The following is a 14,032-nucleotide window of genomic DNA, read 5'->3' as shown; positions in this document are numbered from 1 at the left end:
TGTCCCGATTGGCCTGATGGAGGCGCTACAGTGGTCAAAAGTACGAAATGCCTCATAATCCCTAAACCGTTCGAATTTTCGGGTATTTTGGATCTTTAGAAAAACCTACTTTTGCGAACTAGTCCTACGTTTTTAACCCGATCGGAACCAAACCAGTGCAGCAAGATACATAGTCTGATTGTCAATAGTTATCAAAAAAAGTTGAAATTCTGTTTCACGGCCCCTAAGGATCGCCAAAACGTTGGGTGTAGCCACTTTTACTAAAATGGCTATAACTCAGGAATGGAATGAGATATTTTCACCAAACTCAGCACACCTACACAGCAAAATCCCCAGTGTTAAATTAACACCCAAAGTGAACATATGAGTCCATCTTACCAGGTGTTAAAAAGTAAGACTGAAGCAGTGTTAAAGTTAATGAGATAATTGATTGATGATTGAGTGATGATTGACAATTAGTGGAGACACCGGATGATAATAAGCAGAATCACTGAAGAAACAACAAGAGAAAAAGAGAGAGACACAACAACTACAACTGACTTCCAGCCATTAAACATTATTACACTCATTATTCACCAGTTTGATTTGATTTCTGTCACACATCAACAAAAGTTCTTACTGAGAATGAACAGATGTTTAGATGTTAATGTTTGAATGAAAGTTTAGTTTGAAGTCACCATGATGGTGAAAAGCATTTCCTTTAGTTGTGCTATTGACTCTTTATTAACATTAATTTATTTCTGGCTGCTCCAACTTTGTGTTTGTAAAGCATATTTGTTATGGTCAGAGAAACCATGATCTGGACTGTGTTTCCCAATAGTGCTGTGAGCTAAAGTTGATTGATTTAGGTTTACAATGCTTTGGGAATCAAAGTCATGATGGTTTTGTTTTGATGATGACATTCTCTTTGTGAAATGGTCAGATTCAGTGGTGACATCCAGTATTGACGGTTAAATAGATGTTATATTACTTCTTTTCAGTAAATGTGTTACCACTTGAAATTCAGAAGAGCTTTTATAATCTGACGACTAAAGAAAAAAAAACACACACACACACAGACATCAAGAATCAGCATATGATTCTCAAGAACAGTGACGATAAATAAATACAAAATATTGACAAACAGATCAACTCTGAACATCACAAAACAAGCTACTGTCACAACAAAACTACAGAGAAATAAAGCAAACATGAACAATCTGCGAAAATTACAGGACAATTCAGCTGCATAATTTATTCGTGCAGCAATGCATGATGGGAGCCATGGATGAGTTTTGATTGGTGGCTCCCATCATGCACTGCAACATGAAGCACTAGGTTTGATTGTCACCATTGTTGAGGGTCATATGCTGATTCTTGATGTCTGTGTTTTTTTTTTTTTTTTTTTCTGTTCTTCTGATTATAAAAGCTGTTCTAGAGTTCAAGTGGTAACAGATTTACGAGAAAGAAATAATATAACATCTATACGACTGACAATACTGGACATCATCAATGAATCTGACCATTTCACAAAAAGAATGTCATAAACAAAACCATTATGACTGTGATTCCCAAAGCATTGTAAACCTAAACTGGTAACCTTCAGTTCACATCACTATTGGGAATCACAGCCCAGATCATAGTTTCTCTGGCCATAACAAATATGCTTTACAAACACAAAGTTGGAGCAGCCAGAGATAAATTAATGTTAATAGAGTCAAGAGGCCAACTAAACTTTCATTAAAACATTAACATCTAAACATCTGTTCATTCTCAATAAGAACTTTTGTTGATGTGTGACAGAAATCAAATCAAACTGGTGAATAATAAGTGTAATAATGTTTAATGGCTGGAAGTCAGTTGTAGTTGTTGTGTCTCTCTCTTTTTCTCTTGTTGTTTCTTCAGTGATTCTGCTTATTATCATCCGGTGTCTCCACTAATTGTCAATCATCACTCAATCATCAATCAATTATCTCATTAACTTTAACACTGCTTCAGTGTTACTTTTTAACACCCGGTAAGATGGACTCATATGTTCACTTTGGGTGTTAATTTAACACTGGGGATTTTGCTGTGTATGTAAGAGTTCATTCTGTGGTCGTGTCAAAGAGAACGCAGCGACTGACCACTTGGTGGTGATATAACAGGAAAAAAACATGAAAAAGGCTATAACTACTTCACCGTTAGTCTGATCGATTTGAAAATTGGCATGCGGTGTCTTCGTCCGAGGGGCCATGACTGTCTATGAGGACGTTGACACATCTCAAAAAACATCCACCACTGGCCACTGAAGTTTGAGCAGCTATCAGACAAGGTTAACGGAGGCTTATCAGAAGGAAACTCGCTGGGCCTGTTTGATTGCATGATTTTTCACGCACTCCCACGACATGGTAAAACTCCTCATTCTGAGCAACTTTGCCTCTAGGACCACCACTGTCCACCGAATCGTTCATTAAATATTAGAAATTATTTAAAAAAAAAAAACTTTGGTGAACTACAGGTTTTGGCTCAACCTCGATTAAACCACTGCGGTACAATTCTCGGGACTCTCTAGATCAATAGTTATCAAAAAAATTGTTGATCTTTGGCCTTTGGATAACTATAGCAGTGTAATTTTAAAAGTCTAATCAAAAGCCTATCATTGCTAAATGATAAACTAAAAACTTTGCATCATTATGTGAGCACATGCGGCACGTGATTCTAAAGAAGCATTTTATTTCACTTTTATGGAGATCAGACCATAGGTGGAGCTATAAATGTTAAAAAGGTTTAAAATTATATATTTCCCATTGTAAATTGCCTGTGTTGGCTGTAAATGTTTTTTTTTTTTTCATCTATGATATGCTTGCTAAATAAAGTAAAATATAATATTTACTCTTTTTTGCTATTAAAAAACAAGCAAGCAAGCCCAGCCCAGATGAGAAAACACAACACAAACACAAAAGTAATGTAACATGTTACTTATCATAAAAGGGAAGTACCACAATTAGGGACTAACACAATATTGTAATGGATTTTACTTTAAAAAAGTAACTTTCCCCAACACTGTTGTTAACTACTGATACCATTATGTAATGGTAGAAATAGAATTAACATCTTGTCCTCAGCTCTGGGGCACATTCAAAATTTTGATACGAGTAATATGGTTTGACATTGCTGTGTCTAATAAGATCACTGTGAAGAAAATTATGTTGTTAAACAAGGATCAGCGACCCATAGTGAAAGACAGGGAGGAAGCAGGGAGGCAGGAAGTATAAGGTCACTCTACAGCCTTTGCATAACAGCTCACGTAATGCAACACAACAGCACTTAAGTCAGCATGAAACGGAAGTCGCGATAGTCTTTTCTTTTCTATTGTGACGTTTGAGTGAAACAGCTAAATTCCATAAAAAAAAAAAATGAATTGTCAATTTTGATTTTGTGGTGATTTTAGGAGAAAGTTCATCAAAATATTTTATCATCATTTATTCACATGTTATTCCAACCCCACATTATTTTACCTTCCTCTGGTATCAGACAGATCTGTTGACAATGAACTGAAGTCTTTGGCATAGTGGTGAATTAACTTGGCTTGCATGTCCAGAGCCAAGGCTTATAATACAGTGTTTCAAAAATGAAAAAATTAATATGAAAAAAATGAAAAAAATATATATATAAAAGCACAATCCTCTTATTATTTATATGCATATTGATCAGACTGAGCTGAGTTTACTTGCAGGCTTACACAATATGCACCATCAACTGAGTGTGATGAGTAAGTGTTGACATCACTCTGTCCTCAACTCACCCTGTGATATCAGTCTAAGCGCTCTGTCTGTGTGTGTGTGTGTGTGTGTGTGTGTGTGTAGGCTCAGTGACTCAGAGACGTACATAACAGAGACCATAGCAGGTCATGTGTTTGTCCTTATTCTGCATATGTGGATTTATTCATGATTCAGATTGTGTATCAAACTGCCAACAACTGAAATCACGTGACTTTGACGCTCCGAAAAGCAGATTCGATACACTGATTCATTTGTGCTCCGAATCTTCCTGAAGCAGTGTTTCGAAATCGGCCATCACTAAATAAACTGTTATTTTGGCACTCCAAAAATATTCTTGTCACTTTATAAAATTAATATTGAACCACTGTACTCACATGAACCGATTTAAATATGTTTTTAGTACCTTTATGGATCTTGACAGAGGAAGTGTCATTGCTCCCTATGGAGGCCTCAATGAGCCATCGGATTTTAACTAAAATATCTTTTACTAAAATTTGTGTTCCGAAGATTAACGAAGGTCTTACAGGTGTGGAACGACATGAGGGTATAATTAATAAATTACAGAATTTTCATTTTTGGGTGAACTAACCCTTTAAGTGTAAATGGACAAAAAAAGAATGCTATTTCATGCATAATTTCTTTTTTCCAGTTATTTGGACATTTTAGAGCATATTTGCATATTCTGATATCTGAATGTGACATTTTACAATAATTGATGTTCTATTGAAGTGAAATTACCACTAAGACCAATGTCAGTCATAGTAATTGCTTACAAAAAAAACTCCTTTTGAAATAAACTGAAGCTCTCTATCATTAATGCAATAATGTGGTTAAGTATGATCAAATTGGTTACCCACGCAGCTGTGAAGGTGAAGGTTCTTTAAGGTAAGAAAGAGACTAATGGCAGAAATACTTGAGAAATTAGATTTCATGGCATGCTTTATTGTAACTCAATGAAGAGCTGCTTTACAAAGGGTCTTTATGTTGTTTATCTCTGGCTGTCTGAGGACAACCGTTCATTTCAAGACAGGACAAGACTTGTATATCTGTCCTCTCAAGGATTAGAATCGAATCTAATTTATTGCCAATTCAACCTTTTGCAAGCCAAGGACCCCTTGGTGGATATAGAGACAGACCAGGAATGTTTTGTTATATTTTGTCATATCATTTATAAAATTGAATGCTGCATTTAAAGCTTGGCAAATAACATCATGTGTACTGTATAGCACAGATGCAGAAAATACAGCAAGCTTGTACGGTCGGTGAGGAGCTCTGCAGGATTACACATCAACTAAATCACTCCTCTTAAGCTCTTTCTCCATTCAACATGGTTATTGTGCTGATTCATTTGGTTAAACCAGATTCTGACATAAAAAGGTGATGTTTCTGATTGGTATCACTGCAGGTGAAATCTTTTAAAGCAGCAAAGTTAAGAATGCAGGTTAGGGTTTTTGCCAGATATTCTAGCAGACCAAAAATTTCGACTTGCCCTGTGAAAAAGATCTGGGACTGACAAGAATGGTTCAGAATTCAAGATCTAGAAGTTAAAGGAATATTTCAGGTTTTAGTTCATTTTAATCAACAGCATTAGTGTAGATCAGGAATTTAGGAATATCAGATTAGGAATAGATAAGGAATTTCAACTTTCTTTCAACTAAAAAAAACTGAGTTACACTGAGGCAATTATAATGGAAGGCCTAAACGACGAGGTCTAAAAAAACTACAAATAATAACTTTACAGTGCAATTTATACATTTTTAACAGAAGTGTTAATGGAAGATTTTACAATAAGCTTTACATTTTAAATCCTCCAAAATTGGTCCCATTCCCCCAAAGTGGGACATTCTAAAACGCTTAACGTGAAAAACGCTTAACGTGGCTTAATGTACTAAGACAGTGATTTTAACTGACCAAACTCACTAAATATCATGCTAATAAAGTATACTATGTGCAAAAAAAATCAGACGAGCCCAGAATATGATCTTAATGCGTTTAATAACACGTTAAGCCTTTTCCTCCCATAGAAAACTGATATAGAAAACGCTTAACGTGGCTTAATGTACTAAGACAGTGATTTTAACAGACCAAACTTTCTAAATATCATACTAATAAAGTATATATTTTATATTCTGGGCACATCTGATTTTTTGCACATAGTATACTTTATGAGTATGATATTTAAAAGTTTAGTCAGTTAAAATCACTGTCTTAGTAGGGGAGAGTGGGGGCGGTTGCAACACTTTTTACAATTCCTTCAGTTTCTCAGCGACTGTTTGTATTAGAAAGACAAAAAATATTTATATTAAACCCATATATGTCACCTACCTGCCCATACTGTTGCAACATGTGTACATGTGATAATATGAAAGTAATTTGTACTTAAATGGACCCTGAAAAATGTTGCAACTGTCCCCATATATGGGGACAGTTGCAACAGTACCGAGGGGCAGTTGCAACAGTCATTTAGATGTAATAAAACTCATACTTCTGCATCATTTTTCAAATCTTTTTTTTAGTTTATTTGAGACCAGAGTTCATTGAGTTAACTTTTTAAAGTAAAAAACAACCAAGTACACAACCATGTAACACCTTTGTCAAAATCCCACAAACTGATTTATGTAGGCCCAACTCAAATGTGATTTTCTGCCTAATAACATCAACTCATGCAGTTCTGACGGAAGAAGAAAACTAGAGCAAGCTGTTTGCATGTGCACAACTCACCAGCACATGATGTGGGTGTTTGCCAGTGTGTTGCTATGCATTTGCAAAGTATTTTTTGTTGTTGTTACTTACTAGTCCCTCCTTCAAAGCCAATTTGAAAATCATAAATCTGAATATCATATATCTGATCATTTGCAATGAGACAGCATAAATTCCTCAACAAGATGCATAATTTGAGGCAGTTAGAGTGAGTTAGGGGTTTGCTCTAAACACAGACACTATGCATGAGCCATATTAATAGCGATGCATGGTTTAGCAAAGAGACTAAATGAATAAATGCTAAGAAATACTAAGAAAATATGCACAACATATCCAAGCACAGACCTCTAGCTTGGCTACAATATGTGCTATTTCTCTAATATGCAGTATATATGCGCATTTTCTGATGATGAACTGTATGCCTTTAATATCTTAAAAGTTGTTCAAAGCATTTCTAAGGATATTGATTTTCTGAGATGGTGAATGGGAACATGTTTTGTGTAACATTAGCAACACAGTATTTGCTGTTTGATATCGTAGTCAAACAAATGCTAAGCATATCAATTATCGTTATGTGACCTCACTGTCCTGCCATCATTGCTTACTACAGCAGCAGCTAAGGACAGAATAGGTAGAGGGACACCCCTTTCTGTTGTCCTTTTCCTGTAAAAAAAAAAAGTTGTCCATACTGAAAAAAACAGAACAGAAAATGTAGGATACACTGCAGAGTTTGACTTTTAAAAAAGCAATTTGCTGAAATACAAAGAGGAGATACCTGATTATTGAAATATGTTCTTTATCAAACCACTGAATTGCCTTTTATATAAATTTTTATCTAATTGTCATTATTATTGTCATGAGGAACAATTGCAACACCATGTGGGGACAGTTGCAACAATGCGTTGCAACTGTCCCACCCCCTGGCAGCCATCTTAAAACTAGTGATGCTAGCCTAACACATTAGCTTGAACACATTGTACCCAAGTCTGTTAAGAGCTAAGAAAATGCACATTCAAACTATAAAACTATAAAAAACAATACTTAAACAGTTTAGACAGTATGACAAAAAATCTAGTAGTAAAAAAAGTTACTTTTTTGCCTTGAATTTCAGTTCTCCTATAAGGAGGTTTAGCATGTAGCTGTTAACTTCCAGAAAGAAGGAGGGGCATACTGAGCATGTGCAGTAGGAATGTCATGACTCTAGCTCATTCCTAATTGGATAAATCAGCAATGTTGCAACTGCCACACGTTGCAACTGTCCCCACTCTCCCCTACATTAAGCCACGTTAAGCGTTTTAGAATGTCCCATGAAAGGGTAAACTGAGTCGATAAGGGATGAGTAATCATCAATATACCACAAATGCTGTTGAATAGGCTCAAATTGAACCTGGAATATTCCTTTAATCTAGTCTAATTAGATCAAGAGATCCTTTGTTTCTGTTACTACACGACCATAATACATAGAATAAGAATAGGCTACTGTATGTTACAAATATTCCATGTTAAAACAATTCAAAACACTGCCACGATTTGAACATTTGTATATTGCTGCCCTTAACAATGTGATAAGATCTTTTCAAACGGAGATAGTTTCGTGTTCAGTATGTTTGTGTGTAATCCCGCGCTGAGGTGCATCTCACGCGCGTCTGTTGCGTTCGTTGTTCGGTCTGACGCAGAGTTCAAATCAGCTGACCCGGAGAGTCGCGACCCGAGATAAACCCTTCAGAGCAAGAGAGATATGAGCAGCAGTTTACAGAGGAGGACAGACCCCTGCGTTTATACAAGGAGGACATCACTTCTCTTCTTACGTGCATCTCCCGATTTTAAGAACCATTAAGCGTTTTACTGGAAGGTAAGCAGTAATTTTGACAGCTCGTGATTGGCCGTGATGGTCCACAGACTAGTAGCTACTTGGCAAAAAGCCTCAGACTTTGAAATAATCATTAAAATCATAATAAATCATCCTAATCGTTAGTTAGCGCGTTTTTAAGAAAACATTTTGTGTTAACATGACTAGTATGCCAACAATTTAAAATCTTACCTTAGCTATGACTAAATAGGCGACATCATTGTGTTTCTTTCAAAAGTTGTCAAATATATATTCCTCAGTGTAAATATTAAATAGCTATGTTTGAGTCATGCTATCCATTTTTTTATAAGCTAGTAGCTCACGCCTTTGTATAAAAAAAATCTAAATTTTTCTGTATTTTTTAAAAAGAAATTCCTTTTGTATTTATTGATAATTAAAAGTGATATTTAAGCCACAACCTTCAAAAACGGTGGTAAATTAGAATATAAAATTCCAATGAATTACCATGTTTTTTATGTTCATATTTTCTAAAGATATTACAATATGCCTTTATTTTAAATTTGCATATTGTTACACAGTTATGTAATAGGTGAGCCTGTAAACACCTCAATTTTATCTCCGCCATCAACCACTAGGTGGAGCTAACGTTCTTCAGGACGGCAACAAAGAGAGTTTCTCGAATGAAAACATTACAAGACCTGTGAGTGTCTTGAGATTTCACACATTCATTAAGCCCCTGACTTACAGCATGAGGGACCAAAGTGTCACGCTGACAGAACAGAGAGTGATGTACCCTGAAGGAGTACCTGATCCAGTCAGTCAGGATGATGCTATATCCTTCACAGATGAAACAGTGTCCAGCAGCATGCTAGCTGGATCTTTTCTCATCCACCCCAGAGGTCTGAGACGCCAAGAAAGTTCAGAGACCGTCAGCAGTATCACACTGCGTCGCAAACGTGATTCTATCCCCGCCGAGAACAAAGATGAAGGTTATTGGGAAAAGCGCAAAAAGAACAACGAAGCTGCCAAGCGTTCGCGTGAGAAACGCCGCATCAGCGACATGGTGGTAGAGAACAAAGTTCTGGCTCTTCTTGAGGACAACGCACGCCTGAAAGCTGAGATACTGGCACTTAAGTTCAGATTCGGTTTGATCAAAGATCCCACAGATTCACCAGCACAGATCTGCTCACATGGTTCATATAACCAAACATTTCCAGCAGTACCCTGCTACTGCACCAACACAAACCCACAACCTACACATGAACACCTGTTATCGATCTCACAGCAAAACTATGAGCTCTTCATCCCTGGAGGATCAAGCATTGGAAGCCCAAGGCTCTCAGATGATGCTGTAGGTGAACATATTAGAGGACCTTATAGAGGTGATGAACATCCAGGTCATATCGCAGAAGTGGATGCCAATTCAGGATGGCAAGAGAACAATATGAAAGGTCTTCCTCATAAACTGCGTTTCAAGACGCCATCTAGAATTGAAGGTGCTGAGGTGGAAAATCTCTCTTCTTCACAGTCTCAGTCTACAGCTGAGTGTGAGTGGACAGAGGGTTTCTGGAGGCCACAGACACACACAGTGCCATCAACAGCACACCAGAATAACTCTTCAATTCACAGATGTACAGAAAGTCACAGTGCTATCAGCTTCCAGCTTAGCGCTTTGACTGAAGAAGTGGCCGAGCTCAAAAAACTGCTCTCTCAGAAGCAGCAGTGAACTGAGATCAAATCTGTAACACATGACTTCTGACCTAAAGACCTAAAGATCTAAAGAAAGAAGCTCCTTTTTCTGATTGTTACAGACAAATATGAGAAGCCAGCTGATTTTTCACTGGAAAAGTTTTTTCATTCTTGTGAAATTTTCACATGCCTGTATGCGCAACTAGTAATGTTTATGACGTGCTAGATTAAATGACAAAAATATTGTGAAAACAAAAGCGCTCCTGTTTTCTCTTGTATGCGGTTGTGGCATATTGTGCTTTGTTTAACATTCAACATTAAACTTTTACAATGAAATAAAATTGAAACCTTTTCTGTGTCTTATTCTATTTAATTTCTGTTTATGGACTTTTGGTTTACTTCCATTTAAATGCATTTGGGATATAAAGCATTGGTCTTTTTTTACATTTAATTTTACACATCTGGCAAAAGTGATTCTTGTTTCATGAATAAAGTGTATACTTTTTTTGTTTTGTTTTGTTTTTTTTTACTCAGAAAGAAGGAAGTTAAATGTTACAACTCTGATTCAAACCATGGGTCAAAGATCTGAAATAACAAAAAAGTGTTAGAACACACTAAAGTCCACAGTGACACTCAAGAGGATTTTTATGATATTTGAATACCTACATTCTTTACAACCCCAAGGTGTTTACCTCCATGTTAATAATCTATAAGACTCAACAGAGAATGAATTGTACTTTTTCAAGGACTGCATATAGTTTTGCTCAGAACAAGTGAAATACCCAGAATCTGTAAGATGTTTATCATTTCATAAATAAGAACAAAGTGTAATCATGACCATTGCATTTTTATTATTTAATACTATTAAATTCAATTCACATTTATTTGTATAGCGCTTTTCACAATACATATCATTTCAAAGCAGCTTTACAGATAATGCATGTCAAAATTACAATATTAGAAGAATGCAGTTAGCTAATAATGTAATAATTTGTGCAATTAATTTACAAACATTGTTAGCATTTAACTTTAAGGTAGAAGCAATGAGCTCCTGGAAAAATGAATTACATCAACAATAATTAGGATATATTGAAATTTGGGAATGTGCATTCTATCTATCCTATCCTGAAGCTATTTTAAACACACACAAATTATACTGTCAGCACTACCATTCAAAAGGTTTTTGTCTTTGATTACAATTTATTTTAAGGTTTCCTTGATACAGTGTAATTACACAATTTATAATTTTTACTTACTATAAGGTTAGGGTTAGAAAAATGGTTAGTTGCATGTAGTTATGCAGTAAGAACATGTAACATGGACACTAAAATAAGGTGCGTGTTACAGATTTTTTTTTTTTTTTAAGAAATTAATACTTTCATTCAGCAAGGATCCATTTAAAACGTGACAGTGACAGTATAGTGTCAAAAAAGTGACAGTTAAAACATTTATAATGTTACAAAAGATTTTAAATAAATGCTGTTCTTTTGAACTTTCTTTTCATCAAAGAATCCTGACAAAAAATATTAAGCAGCACAACCATTTTCAGTATTAATAATCATAAGAAATGTTATTTCTTGAGCAGCAAATCAGCATATTAAAATAATTTCTGGAGTATCATGTGACACTGAAGACTAGAGTAATGATGCTGAAAATTGTAATGATGCTTCGCATCACAGGAATAAATTATATTTTTAAATATATCCAAATAGAAAATTGTAATAGTATTCCACAATATTACTTCCTTGCTGTGTTTTTGATCAAATGCAGTCTGGGTTCATAATATTTTGAGTTGCCTCTTCCAGCATCGATGACTGCAGCAACCTACTTCAATTGTCCTTCTTTTAAAATTATATTTTTAAATAAGCATCTTGAAACTGCACTCTAAAAAATGCTGGGTTAAAAACAACCCAAGTTGGGTTGAAAATGGACAAACCCAGCAGTTGGGTTAAATGTTTGCCCAACCTGCTGGGTAGTTTTATTTAAACCAACTATTATTTAAAAATTGCTATATGGCTAGCTTAAAATGAACCCAAAATAGTTGGGAAATTAAAAACCAGATGCAATTAGAGACAACAATAATAGACAAAAGGTGAATGTTTATTAATAAGCTTTAATATTTTATTAACATAAATTTTATAGTTTAATAGTTTATTAATATAAATTTATTAATAGCCAATTTAATAAATGTTTATGGTTTAATAATTATTCATTGAACATTAATACATTTTTATTTCCAACATACTTTGGGTTAATTTTTATTAAGCAATACAGTAATTTTTAAACAATAGTTGAGTTAAATAAAACTACCCAGCAGGTTGGGCAAAGATTTAACCCTATTGCTGAGTTAAAACAACCCAATTGCTGCATGGGTTTGTCCATTTTCAACCCAACTTGGTTGTTTTTAACCCAGCATTTTTTTAGAGTGTGTACATACTTGTATAGTAAAATATACTTTTTATTTGCCATTTTAAACATTTAACTCTGGTAGCCAATAGCACATGAACCTCAAATTCTCAGTAGTAGACTGATCACAAGCAGCTCTTTACAGGGCAGCAGTCTATTTTGCTCCCACAGTGCTGAAGACTAAGTGGCTGATTACAGCAACAGCTTCAATGGCAGCGTCAGCATCTAAACGGCTATTTAAAGACGTGAGAGTGAAAGTCATTGATTCCCTATAGTAAGGTGTGACTTCAACATGCAAAAAGAAACATTCGGTTACGCAGGGAATGGTGTTCTTATACCAAGGAGTGAGTAGCAGAGCAGAAAGAAACAACAATTTCTGAGTTTATTTCCTCTAGAGATTCCCACAGTTCCAGTGTCTGCGAGACAGTTCAATGTCAACATCAGCACTTCTGTTGCTATTTTAAGCAGCGGGAGACAAAGTTATTGATTCACGAATGCATTTTTGCTCAACGTTAAACATGCAAAGCATTGCAAAAAAGAAGGAAGCAAGCAGCAGTGGATCGAAGCAAAAGGTTTACAGGCTCATTCGCCTAAATTGTGCACTGTATTTGGTACAGACTCAGAGTATTCTGGTTTTCGGGCCAATGTTTGGGCTGATCTGTGATTGGTTTATCTGTTGTGTATGAATAAACACATTAATTTTAATGTGTAAAGCAGCCATGTTAATGGAGGTAAGGGGTCAAAGAGTCAATTTGAAAAGTATAAAATGGAAATAAAAAAAATAATACATTTACATCATACCCTTTCGAAATAGTTACTTTATTTGTCATACAACCTGAAATCAAATGATATCTGAAAATTAATTTGAAAATTGAAAAACTAGAATAACAGGTTTGGAAAAGTCAACTTTTGCATAATCACAGCCATTAATCTTTTTGGATATGTCTGTAGCTTTGCACTTTGGGAAATATTTTTCTATTCTTCCTTGCATAATTGCTCAAGTTTAGTCAAATTCTGTGGTGAGTGGCAATGGAAGTCCATTTAAGTCACGGCTCTGATTTGACCACTCAAGGACATTCACCTTCCTATCCTTAAGCCATTGCTTTTTTCTTTTAGTATGTTTAGGATCATTTTCGTGTTGGAAGGTGGATAACCTGCCCATCTTCAGCTCAAGAATTTGGATGTACTTAGCAGCATCCAATTTCCATTCAAACCTGACCAATCTCCTGGTCCCCGCTGAAGAGAATCACCCCACAATGCGGCCACCACCATGCTTCACAGTAGGCATGGTGTGTTTTGGGTGCTGTGCTGTTTGCTTTTCGCCAAACATAGAGCTTGGATTTCAGTCCAAAAAGGTCTATTTTGATCTCATCAGACCATAGCACCTTTTGCCAGAGGCATCAGAGTCTTCCAGGTGTGTTTTTGCATTGCGCAGACAAGACTGGGTATGGCACTTTTTCAGGAAAGGCTTTTTTCTTGCCACCCTGCCATACAGGCCTGGTTTGTGTAAAACTTGTGAGATTGTTGTCACATGCACAGACAGACCAGTCCCAGCCATAAACCCTTGTAAGTTCTTCAAAGTTGCCTTTGGTCTCTTGGTAGCTACTCTGATCTGTGTCCTCCTGGCTCAGTCAGGCTCGGCCTGATAAGCAATGTGTTGGTGATGGCATATGCTTTCAACTTC

The 14,032-nt window shown here is 35.8% G+C and overlaps 1 protein-coding gene across 1 annotated transcript; it reads left to right on the top strand.

Moving 5' to 3' along the window:
• The first annotated feature begins 7,773 nt into the window (after nt 1-7,773).
• On the top strand, nt 7,774-10,291 carry nfil3-3 (nuclear factor, interleukin 3 regulated, member 3). Its single transcript, XM_067373983.1, has 2 exons — nt 7,774-8,295; nt 8,889-10,291. The coding sequence occupies exon 2, from the start codon at nt 9,002-9,004 to the stop codon at nt 9,977-9,979; it is 978 nt and encodes a 325-aa protein (XP_067230084.1). The 5' UTR covers nt 7,774-8,295; nt 8,889-9,001; the 3' UTR covers nt 9,980-10,291.
• Nucleotides 10,292-14,032: the final 3,741 nt, after the last annotated feature.

The sequence above is a fragment of the Chanodichthys erythropterus genome, chromosome 21, assembly GCF_024489055.1.
Source record: "Chanodichthys erythropterus isolate Z2021 chromosome 21, ASM2448905v1, whole genome shotgun sequence".
NCBI classification, from domain to species: Eukaryota; Metazoa; Chordata; class Actinopteri; order Cypriniformes; family Xenocyprididae; genus Chanodichthys; species Chanodichthys erythropterus.
The sequence above is the reverse complement of the archived record's forward strand: the minus strand, read 5'-3'. Positions and strand labels throughout refer to the sequence as shown.